The 25,240-nt window shown below is 54.4% G+C and overlaps 2 protein-coding genes across 4 annotated transcripts in view; one reads left to right on the top strand and one right to left on the bottom strand.

Moving 5' to 3' along the window:
- GLB1L (galactosidase beta 1 like) overlaps positions 1–17,555 on the bottom strand; it is a 29,194-nt gene extending 11,639 nt beyond the window's left edge. Inside the window, exons 1-8 of the mRNA XM_065413658.1 lie at positions 17,537–17,555; positions 16,975–17,133; positions 8,095–8,153; positions 4,913–4,984; positions 4,260–4,447; positions 3,541–3,691; positions 2,885–2,945; positions 2,439–2,533 (exon numbers count right to left, since the gene is read on the bottom strand). Coding sequence (XP_065269730.1) covers positions 2,439–2,533; positions 2,885–2,945; positions 3,541–3,691; positions 4,260–4,447; positions 4,913–4,984; positions 8,095–8,153; positions 16,975–17,133; positions 17,537–17,555 — 804 coding nt within the window. The remainder of the gene's footprint in view (positions 1–2,438; positions 2,534–2,884; positions 2,946–3,540; positions 3,692–4,259; positions 4,448–4,912; positions 4,985–8,094; positions 8,154–16,974; positions 17,134–17,536) is intronic.
- A 1,133-nt stretch (positions 17,556–18,688) lies between these two features.
- STK16 (serine/threonine kinase 16) lies at positions 18,689–25,001 on the top strand. 3 transcript variants are annotated; one of them, XM_065413447.1, is made up of 7 exons: positions 18,689–18,774; positions 20,539–20,758; positions 21,569–21,702; positions 24,042–24,162; positions 24,474–24,569; positions 24,649–24,770; positions 24,863–25,001. In XM_065413447.1, the coding sequence occupies exons 1-7, from the start codon at positions 18,689–18,691 to the stop codon at positions 24,999–25,001; spliced, it is 918 nt and encodes a 305-aa protein (XP_065269519.1). The 3 variants fall into 3 exon arrangements, with proteins under 3 accessions (XP_065269519.1, XP_065269520.1, XP_065269521.1); XM_065413448.1 differs by lacking the exon at positions 24,474–24,569; XM_065413449.1 differs by lacking the exons at positions 20,539–20,758; positions 21,569–21,702.
- Positions 25,002–25,240: the final 239 nt, after the last annotated feature.

Genomic DNA, 25,240 nt, shown 5'->3' with positions numbered 1-25,240 from the left:
GTGTATTGGAAACTGCTTTGGGTGGAAGTGGATTAGGAGTTGGAGCACTGGATGCTACTAACATGGCAAACAAACCAAGTTATGTTACAGCTGAAATACAAGACTTGGGAAAGCCCATCAGTGCCTCCTTGTCAGAATTAGGAACAGGGAACAGTTATTTTCTAAAATACGCCCAGGGGAAAAGGATTTGTTACTGTTAGCAGGGACTCTGGAATCGATACAAGAAAACGTGTCCCTGGCATTCGCCTGTGCACGGGCCCAGGAAATAACTCAGCAATTGGGCATTCAAATAATCCGGGAAGGCAGGCGAGGAAATTAGCCTTTGGAAATAAAGAAGTTGTTGTGGGAAAATGTTACAGAAGGGGAGAGAGAATTAATGGCCTGGTGGAAACTGGTAAATTTGACCCTAAATAAAGATCAAATGGTTCTAGGAGCATAGGTAGTAACCGAACACCCCAGTCTCACTATGGATAAATAGCCAGTGGTACTTGTGGGAATCCAGCCAACAAAAAATGTGGTTCTGTATTCTGCTGATCATCATTTCTGGGCATATAAAGAAACCCAACAATGGAAAACCATTGACGTGTTTCTGTGTGTGGCCCATGAAAATTTGGGATGTGTGTGTGAGGATCAAAATTTACAAGAAAGAGATCAATGTTTCTATGTTAAAGACAAAGGAACCCAAAGCTGTATTCTGATATATTCACTGAACAAAAGCCAGCTGCTGTATATGCAGGAAGGGGATGTGTTTGTGTTCGAAGTCATTGTCCAATGGCAGTAGTAGACGATAACAAATTGAATTTTATGACTTATTTAGTTAAGAGATGTTTTTGCAACATTACAAAGATTAAAAATTGTGATTTTGAATACTATGTACCTGTATGGACTGTAAACTACAACTGTATCACAATGTAACGCCTGTAACCTCAGGCATGAATATGACCGTAAGAAAATTATTAATCCATCCTCTGTTACATTCGCATTTACAATCCATTGCGCAGACAGGAGAATACGCATTGATGTAGAACATGATCATACAGAACTCACTCATGTACTGAAAACTATTGCAGATGCAGGACGTCACTCCTGGTGGGAAATTAGGGTGGTCATCCTCTGCAACTGGTGTGCTAAATATCATGGTTCACCCCATTGTGGTGATCACTGGAATCCAACTGGCTTTATTAGTGAGCAAAAGAGCTCTGGCTTGCTGTAGGAGGAGAACGGGTGGAAGACTACAGGAAGCCGGCCAGCAACATCAGACTCCTGGGATAGTAACGGCGGCTTTGGTAGAAGGAAGGGACAGTAAGGATCAGGCCTTTTCCTGTAGCCATATTGGGAGGCCTAAGGCCTTTGTCTGCCACCATATTAGGAGAGCAGCAGCCATTAGCTGAGAAGCAGGAAGTCACCTCCTCACATTCCATCTACATGACATTAAAACGATGTACGCTCCGGCTGTTAAGAAGGAGACCCCGTCCGAATGGCCCCCACGATCACCAGATACAGAAACTGATCTTAAGCTGGTTACAGAAAACTTAGTTTGACAGCATCTGTCTGGCAAGAAACCACTTCTCAACAGTTGTGGTTGTGAAATCCTCATTTCTTTCTTGTTTTGTCATTATGGTCCCCACTTCCCTATTGTTTATCTGTCTGGTTCTTGGATTGTTTCTGTTACCTAATTAATTTAGCTAGGTGTCAATTAATTAAGGTGGTGGGGTAGGATTGGTTAGAGAATTTTGTTACAATGTTAGGATTGGGTAGTAACATTTTAGTATAATGATTGGTTAAGGTGCAGCTAAGCAGGACTCAAGTTTCACTCTATAAACTGGGGTCCAAAAGGAAGTTCTTGGGAACCGACTCCAGGACACAGCCCAAGATCAGAGCTGCCAGACCCCAACACTCAGCCAATGACACTGAGCAGAAACTGGAGTCCCCCAGATGGCCTGATCCTGACTGGCCAGCGGGGAAAATTTCATCTGTCTGACTGGGAGTGGTGAGCACTGTCTGTGTAGCGTGTGCCGTCTGGTTTGGGGATTGTTAATAAATAGAGGTTATGTGGGATATTACTGTGTGAGGCTCTTTCACTGGTAAAAGACCCTAAACCCACAAAAGATTAAGGCCTGAGTCCACAGGGAATGGGTGTGTGCTCTGAGCCCAGAGGAGTAGAGCCCAGAGCCCATGGAGGGGTAAAGTTCGGTGCCTTGCGCCTGGAGCCCTAGGAACTGGGAAAGGGTGGGACATCCTAGAGAGTGCGAGTAACAGAGAATTTTGTGCAGGTAACCACAGGGACAGGTGGCTCTGGGGGGGACAGGGGACTCCACAGCAATAGGGGTTGCAGGGGGCTCTGGGGGGGACAGCACAGAGGGCTCTGGGGTGCTGGGATAGGCTGGGAAAGAAGCGGTGAGCCAGGGAAGGGACCTTGAGCCCCCCATCCCACCCACCTGGATGCTGATGATGTTCCCTCCGTTCTGGTACAACCGGGGCTTGATCCTGGGCAGCAGGACGTCCAGCCAGGAATCCACAGCCTGCAGGTAATCTGGGAGCAGAGACAGCAGCTGGGCTCAGCCCCTGGTCTCTGACTGCACTGGCAGGCCCAGGGTTCATGTGAGAGCCAGGAGCCTGCCGTGGTTTGTGCGCAGGGCACTGGCAGAGCCCGCCAGCCTTTCCTAGCTTGCCCAGGGTGGGAGGCTGATGCCCGTCTCCAGGGGGCGGCGGGGAGGGAGGGGGAAGAGAAGGAGCCCAGCTGCTCTGCATTCGGGGCTCCAAGGATGGGGAGAGGCCTAGCAGGTAAATGCCAGAGCCCCACAGCGTCCTGGCACCAACTAAGTGGCCCTGTGTGGCTGAGCGCAGGAGCCCGGTGGGCTGGTCCCCGTGGGACGCCCCTTACCTGGGTCAGAGGAGCGCAGGACAATGTCTGGTTTCCACAGCAGCCAGGCAGGGAGGCCGCCCTAGAGAAACAGCCCAGAGGAGAAAGAGACTCGTCAGTCCCCGGAGACATGGCGGGTCTGGGTCAAGTGGAAGGAGCAGGAAGATCTCATTGGCCTGCGTCACAGACCCACCATGAAGGGGTCAGAATTCAGGGGCAGCAGCAGAGCTGGGGGGCAGGGCTGGGCTAGCAGGTGGCTTCAGATTGGGAGGCACCGGCAGAGCTGGTGGGGGGGGGAGTCCAGGGCTGGGCTAGCAGGGGCTGCGGGTCGGGAGTGAGGGGAACCGGCAGAGCTGGGGGGAGCCCAGGGCCGGGCTAGCAGGGGCTGTGGGTCGGGAGTGAGGGGAACCGGCAGAGCTGGGGGGAGCCCAGGGCCGGGCTAGCAGGGGCTGCGGGTCGGGAGTGAGGGGAACCGGCAGAGCTGGGGGGAGCCCAGGGCCGGGCTAGCAGGGGCTGCGGGTCGGGAGTGAGGGGAACCGGCAGAGCTGGGGGGAGCCCAGGGCCGGGCTAGCAGGGGCTGCGGGTTGGGAGTGAGGGGCAGAGGTGGGGGGCCTGGGCCAGACAGACAGGGGCTTGGGGTCAGACTCAGGGCAGAGCAGCCGCTGCCCAGCCCTCACCATCTCCCACTCGGCGCAGATGTAGGGCCCAGGCCGCAGGATCACCAGGAGGCCCAGCTCTGCCGTCAGGTTCAGGAAGTGTCCCAGGTCTCGGTCCCCAGAGAAGTCATAGACCCCGGGCAGCGGCTCGTGGTAATTCCAGGGGACGTAGCTGGGGAAGAGAGTCAGGATCAGTGAGGGGAGCAGCCGCTGGGGTCTGCACGCCCTGGGGGGGGGGCACAGCCTCTGGGGGTCTGTTCACCCTCGGGGGGCCCGGGACGTTGCCGAAGACCAAGCACCACAGCACAGCAGGGAGATCCCTAAGGAGACATGTGGGTCCCGGCGTGGCGCAGGACTGAGGGCCCTGACCCAGTTATCGGTGCATTAACTCTCCGGATCCCAGAGGGCCGACTGGCCGCACTGGGGGGGACACGTGTCCCCTGTGAGCCCCGGCCCAGCTGGCGGGGCCTGGCCAACACAACAGCCAGCGCAGAGCTGCTGTCACCAGCCGCAAGGGGCCACGGCTGCTCCGCCGGACGCTGCAGGTCAGGGCTGGGATCAGAGCCCCAGGCTCAGGGACCGGAGCTCACATTGGCCCCGCATGAGACTCTGGTTTTGGGGCAGGAACCGGGGACCCCAGGGCGAGAGCCGTGACCTGGAGAGACCGTGTGAGTGATGCCCTGCGGCCCTGGGGGCAGCCCTCCCCGTGGGAGCCCGGCCCGAGCCCGTGGGTCACCTACACCTGCACGGCGTTGAGGCCGCTCATGTACATCTTCAGGAGGCGGTCGTGCCAGGCGGGGCGCGGGATGCGGGCATAGTGGATGCTGCCTGAGACGTAGCGGAAGGGGGCGCCGTCCTTGCGGAAGCAGTCGTGGGCGTAATCCACCTGGAAGGAGCGGGCGCCGGCGCAAGCCTGGCCCCCCGGGAGCTGTGAGCACACGAGGCCCAGCCGGCCGCGCTCCCCGGGGAGCTGGCGTTACCGCGGGGGGCGCCCTGGATGGGGGATCGAAGGGAAGGTGCAGACGCCTCCTGCTGCCCCATGGCTGGGGACCAAGGGAGGGACAGGCGGGGGGGCTGCTGAAGCCGGGCAGGTTTGGATGGTTGTTGGAAGCAGCCACATGCCAGACCAGGGCGATGGCCCTGGGCTCTACCCAGCCCTGGGCAGGGTCACGCCCCCCAGGGCTGTGGCCCGGGGGGGGGGGCAGAGCGCTCCGAGTCCTGGAGCCCCAAAGGACCCCCAGCGGGGGCGGGGCTGAGCCCCAACAGGGGTGAGATGGGGGGGGACAGACCCAGACTCGGGTCTCAGGATTTTTAGCTGCTCTGTTAAAGCAGATCCAGATCCAGCGCCAGCCCCCCGGCCCGGCCCGGCTCGGCTCGGCCCGGCCCGGCTCACCTCCAGCTGCAGGAGCGCCGCGGCCAGCAGCAGGACGCGACCCCCGGGCCCCATGGTCACAGCTCCCAGCAGCTGCGGGAGAAGCGAAGCAGGAGCGTCACATGACCGCCCTTGGCAGCTCCCAGCCCCAGCGCTTCCTCCAGGTCCTAGACTCAGGCCCTTCCCAGGGACACCAGCCCCGGGGGGGGAAGGGAAGGGAAGGGAACCCCCCCCAGCTCCCCCTTCCCCCCCTCTGGCAGCGCCCGAGCCGGACCCCCGTGACCCCCACAGCAGCCCCCTCTCGGTGCCAGCCGGGCCCAGCCCAGGGCCCAGCCCCGCGGCTCTCAGCCTGGCCAGACTCCTGCCCCCTGGCACGAGGCGGATTTGTCTTGCGGACCCCAAGTTTCACCTCACTTGAAAACGACTTGCTGAGAAAATCAGACGTAAGGACACCAGAGCGTGACACACTCGGTGACTCCTGGCCCACACCCCGAGTGTGCTCCCATTTCCGGCTGTCCCACCTCGACAAGCCACTGTCTGAGTGAAATCTCAGATTGCGCTGACTTCGCTCGTGCTTGTGAAACTCGGCAAATCTTTAGCGGAGCTGATGTCCCCCCGGAAGACCCCTGTGTACCCCCAGTTGAGAACCACTGGACACGCCCGCAGCTGCGGCACCGGGGCCCCCAGTGACTCCAACTGAGGGAATGCCCCTGGCATCAGGGTCTGCGATGGGGGCAGCCGGGGGTCCAGGGGAGCAGCGATCTCTAGGGGGGTCTGTGCCGGGGGCAGATGGGGGCTCAGGGGAGCAGCGATCTCTAGGGGGGTCTGTGCCGGGGGCAGATGGGGGCTCAGGGGAGCAGTGATCTCGGGGGGGGTCTGTGCCGGGGCAGACGGGGGGCTCAGGGGAGCAGTGATCTCTGGGGGGGGGGTCTGTGCTGGGGGCAGACGGGGGCCCAGGGAAGCAGTGATCTCTAGGGGGTCTGTGCTGGGGGCTCAGGGGAGCAGTGATCTCTAGGGGGTCTGTGCCGGGGGCTCAGGGGAGCAGTGATCTCTGGGGGGGGTCTGTGCCAAGGGCAGACGGGGGGCTCAGGGGAGCAGTGATCTCTAGGGGGGGGTCTGTGCTGGGGGCAGACGGGGGCTCAGGGGAGCAGTGATCTCTAAGGGGGGTCTGTGCTGAGGGCAGACGGGGGGCCCAGGGATGCAGTGATCTCTGGGGGGGGTCCGAGCTGGGGGCAGATGGGGGCTCAGGGGAGCAGTGATCTCTAGGGGGTCTGTGCCGGGGGCAGACGGGGGCTCAGAGGAGCAGTGATCTCTAGGGGGGGTCCGTGCTGGGGCAGATGGGGGCTCAGGGGAGCAGTGATCTCTGGGGGAGGGTCTGTGCTGGGGCAGACGGGGGCCCAGGGGAGCAGTGATCTCTAGGGGATCTGTGCTGAGGGCAGACAGGGGCCCAGGGGAGCAGTGATCTCTGGGGGGGAGGTGTCTATGCCGGGGGCAGACTGGGGCTCAGGGGAGCAGTGATCTCTGGGGGGGGGGTCTGTGCCGGGGCAGATGGGGGCCCAGGGAAGCAGTGATCTCTGGGGGAGGGTCTGTGCTGGGGCAGACGGGGGCCCAGGGGAGCAGTGATCTCTAGGGGATCTGTGCTGAGGGCAGACAGGGGCCCAGGGGAGCAGTGATCTCTGGGGGGGGTCTATGCCGGGGGCAGACGGGGGCTCAGGGGAGCAGTGATCCCTGGGGGGGGGGTCTGTGCCGGGGCAGATGGGGGCCCAGGGGAGCAGTGATCTCTGGGGGGGGTCTGTGCCGGGGGCAGACGGGGGGCCCAGGGGAGCAGTGATCTCTGGGGGGGGGTCTGTGCTGGGGGCAGATGGGGGCTCAGGGGAGCAGTGATCTCTAGGGGGGGTCTGTACTGGGGACAGATGGGGGCTCAGGGGAGCAGTGATCTCTGGGGGGGGGGGGTCTGTGCCGGGGCAGATGGGGGCCCAGGGGAGCAGTGATCTCTGGGGGGGGTCTGTGCCGGGGCAGATGGGGGCCCAGGGGAGCAGTGATCTCGGGGGGGGGTCTGTGCCGGGGGCAGACGGGGGGCCCAGGGGAGCAGTGATCTCTGGGGGGGGGGTCTGTACTGGGGGCAGATGGGGGCTCAGGGGAGCAGTGATCTCTGGAGGGGGGTCTGTGCTGGAGGCAGATGGGGGCCCAGGAGAGCAGCGATCTCTAGGGGGGTGTCTCTGCTGGGGGCAGATGGGGAGGGGGGTCCCTCTGCTGGGGATCCCCCGGGACAGTCCCAGGGAGCAGGGCTGGTAACCAGGTGCTAGCCACAGGCAGTGCCCGCTAGGCACACTTGTCCCTCTGGGCAGTGCCAGGTGAAGCCCAGCTGCCCGGTGAAGGGGTTTGTGCCCTCGCTGGAGTCCTGTGTCCCAGCGGCTGGGGTGGGGCAGCCCCTTGGCCAGCTGAGCTGCCCTGTTACTCACCAGGTCGGGGCTGGCACCCTGGAGAGCGGGAGGCCCATGACTCCATTGGACGCTGCCCGCTGCCTTGGCCCCGACACCCCCCAGAGCAGGGCATCACCACGTTCCATGACAGCTCACAATGGGGGCGCAGCCGGGGCAGATTCCCATCCCCCCAGGACATTGCTCTTTGCCCGTCTCTGCCCCCCTTTCCTCTCTCCCACTGCCCTCCCTCGCACTCCCTTTGGTAAGTAGCGAGCTGCTCCGCAGCAAGGCCAGGGGGCGGCTGGCCCCCGAGCACAACGCGCTCCTGGTGGGTGTGTGGGCGCTACCACAGCACCGATCACCAGTGGGGCCTGTGCCCGGGACTGCCCGCTCTGCCAGCCTCGCCCTTCTAAGCACCTGCGTTGTTTGCCTGGAACGTGCTGCTGTCTGGGACATGGTTACCCACGGTCCCAAAACCGGCCCCGAGGGCTCGCTCTCACCAGCAAGTAACTCGCCATTCTGCTTCCAGGGTCCCAGCGCTGCACAGGGAACTTAGGGGAGCGGGGAGCTGATAGGGGGGCTGCCGGCCCACCCTGGTTCCAAGCCCCCACCAGCTAGCTGCAACAGGCTGCTCTTCCTGCAAGCAGTGGACAAAGCAGGCGGCTGCCAAACAACGTTAGAAGGGAGCATTGCACAACTTTAAACGAGCATGTTCCCTAATTGATCAGCAACGTAACAACGAAACAACGTTAACCAGGACGACTCTAAGTGAGGAGTTACTGTATTGTAGATTCCACTCCTGAGATATCCCACGTAGATCAACTGACGTCCATTGTCCGCTATGTGTCGCAAGAGAGGCAGATTCAAGAGCGTTTTCTAAAATTTCTCGCAATAACGAGTTATACTGGAGAATCGCTTTGTCATTCAGTTTGGCCAGTTTTGCAGAAGATGGACATTGACATAGGAAATTGCAGGGGTCAGTGTTATGACAATGCTGGGAACACGTCAGGTCTGCAATCAGGAATTCAGGTGATAAACCCTTTAGCAGAGTGGGTACCTTGTGCAGTTCACACTCAATTTAGTTGGGGTTATGAGCGTAAACTGCTGCTTGGAGGCAAACGCTTTTTTCCTTTGTTCAGTCACTTTTTAATTTCTGCTCAAAATCAGCCACTCGCTGGCAAATTGTTCCTGCAGGATTAGAGCCAAAAGACAATAAGCGAACTGAGACGCTGAAAGGTCTTTCAGATACAAGGTGGTCTGCACATGCCCAGGCTCCAAAAGCACTAAGGCTGCATTATGAAAATATTCAGGAATCTCTCTGAAAACTAGCCGACGATCCAAATCAGAACCCAAATATGCGCAACGAGGCTCAATCACTGGTCATGAAAATGGACCAGCTGGAAATGGCTTTTCTTTGCAACCTCTGGAACACAGTTCTGCAGAGATTTCAAGCCACAAGCACTTCAGGCTGCTGACCTTGACTGGTCTAATGCTGTAAAGTTGGTGGGCTCTTTAAAGGATTTTGTGGCTGGTCTACAAGTTCAGTTTGACAGCTTTGAAACTACCGCTAAACAAATGACACTTTGAGTTTCTCAACAGCAGAAATCGGAAAAGCACCGCGGATTGAAGGGTGAAAACCAACAGGACGAGTCTGGGGAGCCGGACTGTAAGTTGTCAGGCCAAGAGAAATTTTGCATGGAGATTTTCAACGTTGTTATTGTGTAGATAAATCTCTGCATTAAGCATCTTCACATAACTTTCATATGACTTTGTATTATGCCTCTATTTTCCTACAACTTTGTATCAGATCCCTATAGAGAAAACTTTGTATTGAGCCTTGGTATAATGTTAAAAAAAAAAGTCTTTTTGCTAGGAGTAGAATAAGATCCCCCCCCCCCCCTTTTAATCAATTGCCCTGTTGAATGAACGAGGTGTGAATGAGTAAAGGCGTGGAAGGCAGCACCTCCAGACAGCTGCAACAGTTGGAGAGGGGATGGAAGCCAGACCCAAGAACAATAAAACTTGTCAAGTGGGCTCACTGAAGAAGATCAGGTTTCAGAGTAGCAGCCTTGTTAGTCTGTATCCGCAAAAAGAACAGGAGTACTTGTGGCACCTTAGAGACTAACAAATTTATTAGAGCATAAGCTTTCGTGGGCTACAGCCCACGAAAGCTTATGCTCTAATAAATTTGTTAGTCTCTAAGGCCTGGTCTACACTAACCCCCAAATTCGAACTAAGGTACGTAGCTGAAGTCGACATACCTTAGTTCGAACTTACCGCGGTTCAGACGCGGTCCACACGCGGCAGGCAGGCTCCCCGTCGACTCCGCGGTACTCCTCTCGCCGAGCTGGAGTACCGCAGTCGACGGCGAGCGCTTCCGGGATCGATTTATCGCGTCCAGACCAGACGCGATAAATTGAACCCGGAACTTCGATTGCCAGCCGTCGAACTACCGCGGTAGTGTAGACCTGGCCTAAGGTGCCACAAGTACTCCTGTTCTTTTTTTGAAGAAGATCAGACATACTGACAGCCTTGGGGGTTAGAAGCCAGCACCTTCTTTTGAAAACACCCTCTTTGAACAGCATTGGGACAACACCCAGAAAGAAGCAGCACAAAGGACCAATGGACACAGACACAGATTTTGGATCTGGTACATATTTACATGAGAGGGAAGCTGCTATAAATGTGAGGTGTCTTGCAGAGGACCCCGGGTCTCGTCTTGTCAACATGGGAGCATCGATCCGGATCCGCAGAAGCCCGGCTCCACCCCTCCCCCCTCTAACTCACCTGGCCAGTGCAGTTAAGGGGAGCAACTAATTGGTAACAACAACAAGACGGAGTGTGCTTGTGTGTGTGAGGGTGGGCCGTCATTACGCGCGGCTCATGAGACGCCTAATGGTCTCGGACACTATTCGTTGGTCCCGGGACATCTACGTAGAGCACATCACCGGCCACCGCCAATACTGAGAGTGAGCCGGGGAGACCTCGTGCACCCACAAGGGGGAAGAGACCTATAAACCCCCCCTGCTGGACTTTATCCCCTGAGCCCTGAACCCACCGAACCTAACTGAATCCCACCACGTGAGGGTCACCCCATCCCCATTACCCAGCCCACTTACTTATACCCATGACTGTCTCTACTTTCTGCATGGGTGATAGACCATCACCGCTTGTCGGCTGTATCCTGATCCCGCCCACCGGTTACCCCCCCCCCCATTGGGGACATTGCAGTCTGTATATATTATGTGTGCTGCCCAACCCCAAAACACTAACATCCCCCCTATACTCTGTATGTTACCCCCAATGACCAATAACTGACGCCTCAAATTTTCTGTACTGTTTATTTTTCAAATATTCTTTAATAAAATTTATATCTCATATGCATATGATACAGTGTTGATTGATACATGTATTACTAATAAATGTGGTGCTTTGCCTTATTCCCCCTGAAAAGATCCTGTGCAGTACTTTAAGTACAACAATTGATAAACTTGTTGCAGAGTTCATAGATTCATAGATTCTAGGACTGGAAGGGACCTCGAGAGGTCATCGAGTCCAGTCCCCTGCCCGCATGGCAGGACCAAATACTGTCTAGACCAGTGTTTTTCAACCACTGTTCCGCGGCACACTAGTGTGCCGCGAGATGTTGCCTGGTGTGCCATGGGAAAAAAATATTAAACCATGCTTGAATGTCGGAACTGGTTACTAAAATTTTTGAATCCCACCACTGATGTTAAGGACTATAAATAGCTCCGGTGTCACTGTTACACTAACAGGAGGAGGACAGGAGGAGACATCGCAGTAGATCGCCGATGAGCAGAAGAGCGCCAATGGATCTGGATTTGGAGGAAACATGAGCAGAAGAGCGCTGACTGATGGATCTGGATGGAGACATGCGCAGAAGAGTGCTGAGTGTGACGGACAGCGGCTATCTGGAGGAGACAAGCGCAGTAAGTACTGAGTGACAGTGAGATACTGCAGTGATGGACAAGTTTTTGAAAAGGAAAGAACTGGACTCTGAACAAAATTTGGAGCCAGATGAGAGCCCAAGTATGAGTGGGGATCAAAAGAAAGCAAAGATGGTTAGCTCAAGCAAATTCTCTGGCGAAATATATATTTTATATTTTATTTTATTTTATATAGCGAAAGCTATATTTCATTTGGATTTACTTTCACCGGAGATGCAAACAAACCAACTCCACTGTGCGTGGTGTGTGGTGAAAAGCTAGCTAACAGTGCTATGGTCCCAAGCAAACTTAAATGCCATCTCCAAACGAAACACCCTTCGCTTCAAAACAAGAATGCGGACTATTTTGTTCGCCTGCGTGAAAACACGGAGAAACAGGCAACTTTCATGAGAAAAACCACAAAGGTAAATGAAAGAGCTCTTAAAGCTAGCTATCAAGTTGCTGAACTTATAGCCAAGTCAAAAAAGTCGCACACTGTGGCAGAGACATTAATACTTCCCGCCTGCAAAGCTATTGTAGAGGAGATGCTCGGACCTGAAGCAGCTAAGGAAATAGCCAAAGTCCCTCTCTCAGACAACACAATTTCCAGACGTATTAATGACATGTCTGCAGACATCGAAAGTGTGGTTTTGGAAAAGATCCGTATCAGTGAGAAATTTGCATTGCAACTTGACGAGTCTACTGATATCAGTGGACATGCTCAACTCTTGGCCAATGTGCGTTTTGTTGATGGTGATGCAATTAGAGAAAACTTCTTTTTTTGCAAGGCATTGCCAGAAAAAACAACAGGAGAAGAAATTTTTCGGGTCACATCAGAATACCTTGAACAAGGAGGACTTAAGTGGGAAAACTGCACAAGTGTCTGCACCGATGGAGCTGCAGCCATGGTCGGGCGCACCAAAGGCTTTGTAAGCAGAGTGAAGGAAAGAAATCCAGATGTGATTGTTACGCATTGTTTTTTACACCGTGAGGCCCTCGTAGCCAAGACTTTACCAGCAGACCTAGTTCATGTGTTGGATGATGTTGTGCGCATGGTAAACTTTGTAAAGTCACGACCCGTGAAAAGTCGCATATTTGCAGCTTTGTGTGAGGAGATGGGAGCGAAGCATAAAACCTTGCTGTTTCATACGGAGGTCCGGTGGTTGTCGCGTGGCAAGGTCTTGGTTCGTGTGTATGAGCTGCGGGAGGAACTTAAAGTATTTCTGACAAATGAGAGGTCAGATTACGCAAAGCTGCTTGCAAGTGATGAGTGGTGTGCAAGGCTGGCATACCTGGCAGATATATTTCATCATCTGAATGAACTGAACACACGAATGCAAGGCCGAAATGAAAACCTGCTTACAAGTACAGATAAAATAAATGGATTCCGTTCAAAGGTGCAACTCTGGCATCAACACGTGGAAAGTGGCAATCTTGAAATGTTCACACTCACCAAGCAATGGCAAGGTGTTCACACTGCTGCACTGTGTGAGATAATAGTTAAACATTTAAAAACTCTCGAGGAGAAGTTGTCATTTTATTTCTCTTCAGTCTCCACTGAATGCCTTGACTGGGTTAGGGACCCTTATAGCTCAGCATCAGTTGGTGGAAAGGACATGACTTTACAGGAGCAGGAGGAACTAACTGAACTGAGACAAAATCGTGGTTTCAAGCTAAGATTTGCTGATCTACCTTTGGACAGTTTTTGGTTGGATACTGCCAAGGAGTTCCCCCTTCTGGCAAACAAAGCTATTTTGACATTGCTCCCATTTTCCACTACATATCTGTGTGAGATGAGCTTTTCGAGCATGATTGCTATAAAAACTAAATACAGAGAGAGACTGAGAGCTGTTGACGAAGAGCTACGTGTGTGTCTTTCTTCGATTCCAGCCAGAATATCAGCTTTGTATTCAGCCAAACAGGCCCAGGTTGCGCACTGAATAAAGTATTTTATAATTTTTCATATTTTTGTTTACTTACTATTTCATAATAAAGTAATTATAAAATACTTTCTTTGTGTTTATTTGATTCCTATTCAAGAGAATTACTTTATATATAGTCAATATAGGCACAGAGTTAATTTTTTTAACATTTTCTAATGGTGGTGTGCCTCGTGATTTTTTTCATGAAACAAGTGTGCCTTTGCCCAAAAAAAGGTTGAAAAACACTGGTCTAGACCATCCCTGATAGACATTTATCTAACCTACTCTTAAATATCTCCAGAGATGGAGATTCCACAACCTCCCTAGGCAATCTATTCCAGTGTTTAACCACCCTGACAGTTAGGAACTTTTTCCTAATGTCCAACCTAGACCTCCCTTGCTGCAGTTTAAACCCATTGCTTCTTGTTCTATCCTCAGAGGCTAAGGTGAACAAGTTTTCTCCCTCCTCCTTATGACACCCTTTTAAATACCTAAAAACTGCTATCATGTCCCCTCTCAGTCTTCTCTTTTCCAAACTAAACAAACCCAATTCTTTCAGCCTTCCTTCATAGGTCATGTTCTCAAGACCTTTAATCATTCTTGTTGCTCTTCTCTGGACCCTCTCCAATTTCTCCACATCTTTTTTGAAATGTGGTGCCCAGAACTCAACACAATACTCCAGCTGAGGCCTAACCAGAGCAGAGTAGAGCGGAAGAATGACTTCTCGTGTCTTGCTCACAACACACCTGTTAATACATCCCAGAATCATGTTTGCTTTTTTTGCAACAGCATCACACTGTTGACTCATATTTAGCTTGTGGTCCACTATAACCCCTAGATCCCTTTCTGCCGTACTCCTTCCTAGACAGTCTCTTCCCATTCTGTATGTGTGAAACTGATTTTTTCTTCCTAAGTGGAGCACTTTGCATTTGTCTTTGTTAAACTTCATCCTGTTTAACTCAGACCATTTCTCCAATTTGTCCAGATCATTTTGAATTATGACCCTGTCCTCCAAAGCAGTTGTAATCCCTCCCAGTTTGGTATCATCCGCAAACTTAATAAGCGTACTTTCTATGCCAATATCTAAGTCGTTGATGAAGATATTGAACAGAGCCGGTCCCAAAACAGACCCCTGCGGTACCCCACTCGTTATGCCTTTCCAGCAGGATTGGGAACCATTAATAACAACTCTCTGAGTACGGTTATCCAGCCAGTTATGCACCCACCTTATAGTAGCCCCATCTAAATTGTATTTGCCTAGTTTATCGATAAGAATATCATGCGAGACCGTATCAAATGCCTTACTAAAGTCCAGGTATACCACATCCACAGCTTCACCCTTATCCACAAGGCTCGTTATCCTATCAAAGAAAGCTATCAGATTGGTTTGACATGATTTGTTCTTTACAAATCCATGCTGGCTGTTCCCTATCACCTTACCACCTTCCAAGTGTTTGCAGATGATTTCCTTAATTACTTGCTCCATTATCTTCCCTGGCACAGAAGTTAAACTAACTGGTCTGTAGTTTCCTGGGTTGTTTTTATTTCCCTTTTTATAGATGGGCACTATATTTGCCCTTTTCCAGTCTTCTGGAATCTCTCCCGTCTCCCATGATTTCCCAAAGATAATAGCTAGAGGCTCAGATACCTCCTCTATTAGCTCCTTGAGTATTCTAGGATGCATTTCATCAGGCCCTGGTGACTTGCAGGCATCTAACTTTTCTAAGTGATTTTTAACTTGTTCTTTTTTTATTTTATCTGCTGAACCTACCCCCTTCCCATTAGCATTCACTATGTTAGGCATTCCTTCAGACTTCTCGGTGAAGACCGAAACAAAGAAGTCATTAAGCATCTCTGCCATTTCCAAGTTTCCTGTTACTGTTTCTCCCTCTTCACTGAGCAGTGGGCCTACCCTGTCTTTGGTCTTCCTCTTGCTTCTAATGTATTGATAAAAAGTTTTCTTGTTTCCCTTTATTCCTGTAGCTAGTTTGAGCTCATTTTGTGCCTTTGCCTTTCTAATCTTGCCCCTGCATTCCCGTGTTGTTTGCCTATATTCATCCTTTGTAATCTGTCCTAGTTTCCATTTTTTATATGACTCCTTTTTATTTTTTAGATCATGCAAGATCTCGTGGTTAAGCCAAGGTGGTCTTTTGCCACATTTTCTATCTTTCCTAACCAGCGGAATAGCTTGCTTTTGGGCCCTTAATAGTGTCCCTTTGAAAAACTGCCAACTCTCCTCAGTTGTTTTCCCCCTCAGTCTTGATTCCCATGGGACCTTACCTATCAGCTCTCTGAGCTTACCAAAATCCGCCTTCCTGAAATCCATTGTCTCTATTTTGCTGTTCTCCCTTCTACCCTTCCTTAGAATCGCAAACTCTATGATTTCATGATCACTTTCACCCAAGCTGCCTTCTACTTTCAAATTCTCAACAAGTTCCTCCCTATTTGTTAAAATCAAGTCTAGAACAGCTTCCCCCCTAGTAGCTTTTTCAACCTTCTGAAATAAAAAGTTGTCTGCAATGCAGTCCAAGAATTTGTTGGATAGTCTGTGCCCCGCTGTGTTATTTTCCCAACATATTTCCGGATAGTTGAAGTCCCCCATCACCACTAAATCTTGGGCTTTGGATGATTTTGTTAGTTGCTTAAAAAAAGCCTCATCCACCTCTTCCACCTGGTTAGGTGGCCTGTAGTAGACTCCTAGCATGACATCTCCCTTGTTTTTTACCCCTTTTAGCCTAACCCAGAGACTCTCAACCCAGAGTTGCATCGCAGGTATGAAGCATACAAAGAGGTATGCAGCTACTTCAGATTTATGAACAATCTTCATCTACTTTCTGCATCAGAACTACATGAACTACAAAACAAATATAGTACCGACTTACAAGAGGATTTTGCAGATGAACTGGTTCAATTAAGGGACTTCACAAAAAACGAGGAAAACAAAACGGCAAACACACTACTTCACGTTTTAAGACAACGGAGCCTGCAGTCTGTGTTTCCCAGTGTCAACATTGCCTTACGGATTTTTTGACACTGCCAGTAACTAATGCTGGAGGGGAATGATCGTTTTCAAAACTGGCGCTAATAAAAAACAAGCTGAGGTCAAGCATGGATCAGATGAGACTGAATAATTTGGCTCTAATGTCAATAGAGTATGACTTGCTTCGTCAACTGGATTTCAGTGACATCATCGAGGATTTCTCAGCCCTGAAGTCCAGAAAGAAACTAATATAACAGCCGTTTAAGGGAAGAAGTAGGCTATTTTGAATTAACTTAACTAATATTCTACATGTTTTAAGACTGAAATGTAACCACAGAACGGCTTTATGTTAATTAAAAGGCAAGTTTGGTATAGTGTTAATAGCCTCGATGCCATAATTGTGATCATTTTGTTTTAAATTAGGAAAAAGACTTGTATACGGGGGCCCCTCAAAATCTAATAGCCCCGGGCCCACAGGAGAGTTAATCCGGCCCTGACTGACATTAGTCTTATTGGAAACCCGGGGGGTGGGTGGGCACAAGCATGCCCACTTCTAAAGGCCCCTCCCCCAGCCTAGCGGGAGGGACCACTGGACCCAGGGACCAAATAAATATGGGGGACAACTAATGAAAAAACCAGGGACTGAGGTGAAGGTCATAGGTTCAAAGCGAGGGTACTGGATGGGGACACCGAGCAGAGAACCCCGGCCAACGCCCACTGCTCCGCAAAGGTGTGGAGGGAGCCAGCGGACGCTGCCAGTGGACCTCTGGCCAGATGCGTGAAACTAGGGAGGAACGGAAATAGGCCCCACAGTCGCAGAGCAGTTCGTCCAGCATCCTCCTCCTGGTAGCGTAGATGGAGAGTTTGGCCAGGGCCAGGAGGAGGTTGACGAGGAGGTCTCGCGACTTCGTGGGCCCACTGACATTAGTGTGATGATCCTCCCACTTTATGTTGAGGAGAGGTAGATACGCTGGAGGGTAGGGATAGGGTCCAGAGTGACTTAGACAAATTAGAGGATTGGGCCAAAAGAAATCTGAAGAGGTTCAACAAGGACAAGTGCAGAGTCCTGCGCTTAGGACAGAAGAATCCCATGCACTGCTACAGACTAGGGACCGAGTGGCTAGGCAGCAGTTCTGCAGAAAAGGACCTAGGGGTTACAGAGGACGAGAAGCTGGATAGGAGTCAACAGTGTGCCCTTGTTGCCAAGAAGGCTGACGGCATTTCGGGCTGTATAAGTAGGGGCACTGCTCAGTTGTGACCGCTGATGCTGAAAATGCCCCCTATCCCAGTCCAGGGGCACATGACGACCATCTTGTGGTCATCTCCTGCGTGTGGGTCCGTGACTAGGGACTCCTGGTGCTCATTTCACCTACCCCGTCGCCACTCGCCCATCGCCGCAGGACTTTTATGGGTGGGGGGGGGGGAAAGGTCTTCCTGTGAAAGAAGCCTGTGCGTGAGTAGTTTAATGTGGGGGAGCTGATGCGCACCAGCAGCCACACACATCTTGGCAGAAGAGGCACCTGTGTCCAGTGGCAAGGAGGTCCGAGACGACCGGAGGTTTCTCCTCTGTTGTAGACTTTGTTCGCCTTCGCAGCCATTGAGAGGTGATCCTGCTTCATCCGCCTGTTCTGCCGTTGAGGTCTTGTCCTGGGTTGTGTTGGGCTGCACTTTGTCTGGTACCTCGCCTTTGACCTTACCGCCGTGGGTGACCCTACCAGGAGCACAGGACTCCAGACGGCATCGCTCTTAGTGGCTTAAGTATACGCAAGCTGTTCCACCACGTCAAGGTGGCAGCCCAAGGAGGAGACTGATGGTATTGACCCAGACATGGTTCTGCCTGCGGGCTCTCCCCCACAGCCCAGCCCTGCCCCTTCTCATCCACCCCTCCCCTCCCCCAGAGCCCGCCCCTTCTCCTCTCCTGCACCCTCCCTCCTCCCCTCCCCCACAGCCCCGCCCCTCCTCATCCACCCCTCCCCTCCCCCAGAGCCCGCCCCTTCTCCTCTCCTGCACCCTCCCTCCTCCCCTCCCCCACAGCCCCGCCCCTCCTCATCCACCCCTCCCCTCCCCCAGAGCCCGCCCCTTCTCCTCCCCTGCACCCTCCCTCCTCCCCTCCCCCAGAGCCCCACCCCACCCCTTCCCCAGAGCCCCGCCCCCTCTCCTCTCCTGCACCCTCCCTCCTCCCCTCCCCCACAGCCCTGCCCCTTCTCATCCAGCCCTCCCCTTCCCCACAGCCCCGCCCCTTCTCCTCCCCTGCACCCTCCCTCCTCCCCTCCCCCACAGCCCCGCCCCTTCTCATCCAGCCCTCCCCTTCCCCACAGCCCCGCCCCTTCCCCTCTCCTGCTCCCTCCCTCCTCCCCTCCCCCACAGCCCCGCCCGGGATGCTGGGCCGCTGGCGCAGGGTGATGACGTAGCGGCAGTTCCGGCTGAGGCGCCGGCCGGGAAGGGGCGGGGCTTGCGAGTCATGACGTCCCCGCCGGGGTCCGGTCCCCCCCCAGCCACCGCCAGCGCCGGGCCCGGGACGGGCCATGGGCCACGCGCTCTGCGCCTGCGCGCGGGGCAGCCTCAGCATCGAGGGGCAGCGCTACCTGCTGCTGCAGCGCCTGGGGGAGGGGTGAGCGCGGGGGGGCCGGGCCGGAGCGCGGGGGGGAGCGCGGGGGGGGCCTTGCAGCGGCCGGTTCCTGAGACCCCCCCCCCCCCCGCACCTGGCTGGTGCTGCCTGGAGGGGGGGAGGGTTGGTGTCATCCCCCCTCCCCCACTGTACAGATGGGGAAACTGAGGCAGGAAGGTGCCATGATTGGACACTGAGCAGGGGCCGGGGGCCACATGTTCGGGGGGGGCCGCTCATGGCTGCTTTCTGGCCCCCCCAGACCGGCCTGGGGCCGGGTGTGTTTCTGGGAAGGGGGGGGTCCCCCAGGCTCCCCAGCAGGGGGGGAACCCTCACTGGGGCCTAGGCAAACCTGCCCGTCTCCAGCCCGGGGAGGCCCCCAGCAGCTCCTGTCCGGCAGGGCCAGGCCCCGCTCCTGGTGCTGTGAGCCCAGGGGCCTGTCACCCCCTCTGGAGTGGGGAGCCGGGGCCAGCCCGGCAGGACAGGAGCATGTTCTGGTGAGTGGCCGGGCAAGCCCAGCTCTCCGGTCACAGGCCCCCTAACAGGGTGGGGCGGTGGGCACGAGGGGAGGCTGCCATGCATAGGCGGCGCGGCGCTGAGCGGGGTCCCTTGGCCAAGAGGCCGGGGAGGCAGCAGGCGGAGTGGATTGGAGGGGGGTTGGAGCAGTGAGTGATGCTGTGCGGCTGGGGGGGAAGGGGCTCTGTCTCTAGGCCTGGTTCTCTCTGGCATGTCGCCCTCTCCCTCAGCAGCCTGTCCTGCACCCGGGTGTGGCGCAGGGACCCCCGGAGATAACATCAGAACGGCCAGACTGGGTCAGACCAAAGGTCCATCCAGCCCAGGGTCCTGTCTGCCGACAGTGGCCAATGCCAGGTGCCCCAGAGGGAATGAACAGAACAGGGAATCATCCAGTGACCCATCCCCTGTCGCCCATTCCCAGCTTCTGGCAAACAGAGGCTAGGGACACCATCCCTGTCCAGCCTGGCTAATCGCCATTGATGGACCGATCCTCCATGAACTTATCTAGTTCTTTTTTGAGCCCAGTCATAGTCTTGGCCTTCACAACATCCTCTGACAAAGGATGTTAGGCGTTGTATGAAGAAATACTTCCTTTTGTTTGTTTTAAAGCTGCTGCCTAGTAATTACATTTGGTGACCCCTAGTTCTTGTGTGATGGGAAGGGGTAAATAACACTCCCCAATTCACTCTCTCCACACCAGTCATGATTTTATAGACCTCTATCATATCCCCCCTTAGTCGTCTCTTTTCCAAGCTGAAACGTCCAAGTCTTATTAATCTCTCCTCATACGGAAGCCGTTCCACACCCCTCACAATTTTTGTTGCCCTTTTCTGAACCTTTTCCAATTCCAATATATATTTTTTGAGATGGGGTGACCACATCTGCACACAGTATTCAAGGTGTGGACGTACCATGGATTTATATAGAGGCAATATGATATTTTCTGTCTTATTATCTCTCCCTTTCTTAATGATTCCCAACATTCTGTTCACTTTTTTGGCTGCCACTGCACATTGAGGGGATGTGTTCAGAGCACTAGCCACAATGACTCCAAGATCTCTCTCTTGAGTGGTAACAGCTAATTTAGACCCATCATTTTGTAGCTAGAGTTGGGATTATGTTTCCCCCCATTACTTTGCATTTACCAACAATGAATTTCATCTGCTGTTTTAATGATGTCTCTGGCCCCCTGCCCTGGGGTGGTGGGAGCCCAGGGAGCTTTTTCTGCCCCGCTCACGCTTCTCTGCCTTTCAGGGGCTTCAGCTACGTGGACTTGGTGGAGGGGCTGCAGGACGGCCGTTTCTATGCCCTGAAGCGCATCCTGTGCCATGACAAGGAGGACCGGCAGGAAGCCCTGCACGAGGTGGAGATGCACGGCCTCTTCGAGCACCCCAACATCCTGCGGCTCGAGGCGCACTGCATGGTGGAGAAGGGGCCCAAGCACGAGGCCTGGCTGCTGCTGCCCTTTCTCAGGGTGAGGCCACCCCCTCTCCCAGGGGAGCCAGGACACAGCCTGAGGTGCCCATCCCCAAGGGGTCACATTGCAGCTGGCCTTGGGGCCCAAAGCAGCAATGCATGCTGGGAGTGGTAGTCTTTGTGGGCCAACACTCTAGGCCAATGGCAAAGGGAGTGCGAGACGCAGCCTGTGGCTCTGTTGGGGAGGAGCAGGGTGGTTACTGTCCCTCCAGGCAGCTGTTACTCCAGCCCTGCCCTGCCCACCTGGGTCAGAGTCACCTCTGGGAGGGACTGCGCTGGGCCCCACACAGCAGGGGCCAGGAGCTGGGGACTGCTCAGGCAGGGCCCGGGCCCAGCAGCTGCAGAGGAAGGTGTAAAACTCCCAGATGGTCGCAGTGGGGGTGTTGAGTTGGGGCAAATAGCCTTTAGAAATGGGCCAGCACTGTCCAGACACCCCTCCAGCCCCTGCTGAGTTCGGCAGAGCCCTGGGCCCTGCTGGTCTCTTACCGCAGTGAGTTCCACAGATGACTGGCGTCTGTGTGCAGCATCACTGTCCCTGCTGACGAGACAGGGCCCAGGGCTTAGAGCAGCCGCTTGCTGGGAGACTCAGCCTGGGTCAGGCTGCTGTAGTTTGTCACTCTCCAGAGCTGCTCCTGCCCCCCGATGTCACTTCCCTGAGAAATCTTGGGAGCTGTTAGCAGAGGGCTCTGACTAGGAGCTGGCGCTGGTGGGGCAGTGCCGGCAGGCTGGGGAAGGTGCTGTCTGTCTTGGCCGGCGCCCTGCGGGGAGTGTCTGCTTTCCCACTAACCGGCGCCTGTTTGCTCGCCAGAGAGGGACCCTGTGGAGCGAGGTGGAAGCTCTGCGAGACAAAGGCACCTTCCTGCCTGAGGAGCGGATTGTCCCCATTCTCCTTGGCATCTGCCGGGGGCTGCAGGCCATTCATGCCAAGGGCTATGCGCACAGGTGAGCCCAGCCGGGGCTAGTGCCCTTGGCCACCATAGACTCATAGACTTTAAGGTCAGAAGGGACCATTATGATCATCTAGTCTGATCTCCCGCATGATGCAGGCCACAAAATCTGACCCACCCACTCCTCGAATAATTCTCTCCCATGACTCAGCTGTTGAAGTCCCCAAATCATGATTTAAAGACTTTAAGTCGCAGAGAATCCTCCAGCAAGCGACCCCTGCCCCATGCTGCGGAGGAAGGCGAAAAACCTCCAGGGCCTCTGCCAATCTACCCTGGAGGAAAATTCCTTCCCGACCCCAAATATGGCGATCAGTAGAACCCCGAGCATGCGGGCAAGATTCTCCAGCCAGACCCACATTGACCATTGATACTAATTACCAGCGATGGCACGTTATTGACTTATTGACTAAAATCACATTATCCCATCAAACCATCCCCTCCATAAACTTATCAAGCTTAATCTTAAAGCCAGAGAGGTCTTTCGCCCCCACCGTTTCCCTCGGAAGGCTATTCCAGAACTTCACCCCTCTGACGGTTAGAAACCGTCGTCTAATTTCAAGCCTAAACTTCCCGACGGCCAGTTTATATCCATTTGTTCTCGTGTCCACATTAGTACTAAGCTGAAATAATTCCTCTCCCTCCCTGGTATTTATCCCTCTGATATATTTAAAGAGAGCAATCATATCCCCCCTCAGCCTCCTTTTGGTTAGGGTAAACAAACCGAGCTCCTCGAGTCTCCTTTCATACGACAGGTTTTCCATTCCTCGGATCATCCTAGTAGCCCTTCTCTGTACCCGTTCCAGTTTGAGTTCATCCTTCTTGATGAAGGGGGGGAGGGATAGCTCAGTGGTTTGAGCATTGGCCTGCTAAACCCAGGGTTGTGAGTTCAACCCTTGAGGGGGCCACTTAGGGATCTGGGGCAAAAATCAGTACTTGGTCCTGCTAGTGAAGGCAGGGGGCTGGACTCGATGACCTTTCAAGGTCCCTTCCAGTTCTAGGAGATGGGATATCTCCATTAATTATTATTATTATTATTATTATTTATTCTTAAACATGGGAGACCAGAACTGCACACAGTACTCCAAATGAGGTCTCACCAGTGCCTTGTATAACGGAAGCAGCACCTCCTTATCCCTACTAGAAATACCTCGCCTAATGCATCCCAAGACCGCATTAGCTTTTTTCACAGCCGCGTCACATTGCCGACTCATAGTCATCCTGCGGTCAACCAGGAATCCGAGGTCCTTCTCCTCCTCCGTTACTTCCAACCGATGCGTCCCCAGCTTATAACTAAAATTCTTGTTAGTCATCCCTAAATGCATCACCTTACACTTCTCACTATTAAATTTCATCCTATTACTATTACTCCAGTTTACCAGGTCATCCAAGTCTCCCTGCAGAATATCCCAATCCTTCTCCGAATTGGCAATACCTCCCAACTTTGTGTCATCCGCAAACTTTATCAGCCCACTCCTACATTCGGTTCCGAGGTCAGTAATAAATAGATTAAATAAAATCGGACCCAAAACCGAACCTTGAGGAACTCCACTGGTGACCTCCCTCCAACCTGACAGTTCACCTTTCAGTACTACCCGCTGCAGTCTCCCCTTTAACCAGTTCTTTATCCACCTCTGGATTTTCATATCGATCCCCATCTTTTCTAATTTAACCAATAATTCCTCATGCGGTACCGTATCAAACGCTTTACTGAAATCGAGGTATATTCGATCCACCGCATTTCCTTTATCTAGAAGGTCTGTTACTTTCTCAAAGAAGGAGATCAGGTTGGTTTGGCACGATCTGCCTTTCGTAAAACCGTAGGCAGGCAGGGCGTGGGCCGGCTCTCAGCCCCCAGTGGCACTTGGGGTGCAGGCGGCCGCTGTGCAAGAGCTTCGTTCACAGGAAGGTGAGCGAGGTGGGTGATGGGATGGATGAAGCCCGTCTCAAGGAGCTCTTTGACAGCACAGGCACTGGATCCCGTGGGCAGGAGGAGCTGACCGATCTGTGTCACCAGTCTGGCCCCCGGGGGACCTGGCCCCCTCGCGAATGCAGGAGGCCAACTGGGCGCAAGAGCCTCACATGCAGAACTGAGTGACAGCACTGGGCCGTGGGGGGAGGGTTTGGGTCAGAGTGGGGCACCGGCCCGTGGGGGGAGGGTTTGGGTCAGAGTGGGGCACCGGCCCGTGGGGGGAGGGTTTGGGTCAGAGTGGGGCACCGGCCCTGGGCCCGTGTGGAGGGGAGGGTTTGGGAGCCAGCAGGGCTGCTCAGGAAGCTCCGTGCCCCTCTCCAAGGCCTGGAAAGCTGAAGGGAACTTGCCGGCTCTTGTCCCCTCAGAGACCTGAAGCCCACCAATGTGCTGCTGGATGACGAGGAGCAGCCAGTGCTGATGGACCTGGGCTCCATGAACCGGGCCCGCATCGAGGTCAAGAGCTCCCGGGAGGCCATGGCTTTGCAGGTACAAGGCTCCCGGGGGGAGGGCAGGGATCAGCTGGTGGGGGTCTGAGAGGCCCCAGGAACATTTCTCTCACCAGCCTCACTCCTGGGGCGGGGCCCTGTCTAACCCTGTCCCACACCCGTCACAGGCCTCCTGCCTTGCTCCCCCACACAGCCCCTGCCCTCCACTGCCGAGAGCCGGGCACAAGGTGCGGCCTTGCAGCGAGCTCTGAGCAGTGACTGAACGGCCCCTCCCCAGCCTGGCTCAGTCCCTGTGGGAAATGGCTCATCTCGTCCTGGTGCTGGGCTCACCCTGTGCTCTGCCCTTCCTAGGACTGGGCGGCTCAGCGCTGCACCATCTCCTACCGGGCACCTGAGCTCTTCACGGTGGAGAGTCACTGCGTTATCGACGAGCGAACAGACATCTGGGTAAGGAACCCCTCGGTGTACCCCCCCCCCATGTGGTGCTGGCTGGAGGGGGGCTCAGGGAGTGACTGGCCTGGTTCAGTCCCTAGGCTGCGTGCTGTACTGCATGATGTTCGGCGAGGGCCCCTATGACCTCATCTTCCAGAAGGGTGACAGCGTGGCTCTGGCAGTGCAGAACCAGATCCGTGTGCCCGCCAACGGCAGGTGAGGAACAGGCACGGATGCCCACCCTGGCAAGGGGGGGGCCTGCCCTGTGCTCACCCCCCTGCCTCACAGACCCGCTGTGCCTCTTGCAGGTATTCCGCTGCCCTGGAGTGCCTGCTCTCCTCCATGATGGTGGTGAACCCTCAGGACCGGCCCCACGTCTCCCACATACTTGACCAGCTGGAGGGGCTGCAGCCAGCACCAAGTGGCCAGGACACCACCCGGATCTGAGCCCTGCACGGCTCCATACCCCCAGGGACTGGGGTGTGGGGGGGGGGCTGCTGCCCTGCCCCAGGGGCGGGGTCACAGAACTGCTTTTAAAAATGGAATTTTAGGTGAAAAGCAAAACCAGCCTTGCGGTGCTAAGTCCTGCCACCAGTGCCCCCTGCTAGGAACTCAGCCAGCCTCAGGCCTGGGCCGGCTGCAGGTCACATGCCCTGAGCAGGAGGGTACCTGGGCCCAGCCGAGCT

The sequence above is a fragment of the Emys orbicularis genome, chromosome 11 (genome assembly GCF_028017835.1).
Source record: "Emys orbicularis isolate rEmyOrb1 chromosome 11, rEmyOrb1.hap1, whole genome shotgun sequence".
Taxonomy (NCBI): Eukaryota; Metazoa; Chordata; order Testudines; family Emydidae; genus Emys; species Emys orbicularis.
The sequence above is the reverse complement of the archived record's forward strand: the minus strand, read 5'-3'. Positions and strand labels throughout refer to the sequence as shown.

Bases quoted from the DNA above. Each gene is read 5' to 3' on its own strand.
- STK16 (XM_065413447.1), top strand. From the start codon at position 18,689: ATGGGCCACGCGCTCTGCGCCTGCGCGCGGGGCAGCCTCAGCATCGAG. The intron at 20,759-21,568 runs GTGAGGCCACCC...TTTGCTCGCCAG, and splicing joins TGCTGCTGCCCTTTCTCAGG to AGAGGGACCCTGTGGAGCGA. The intron at 24,771-24,862 runs GTGAGGAACAGG...TGCCTCTTGCAG, and splicing joins CGTGTGCCCGCCAACGGCAG to GTATTCCGCTGCCCTGGAGT.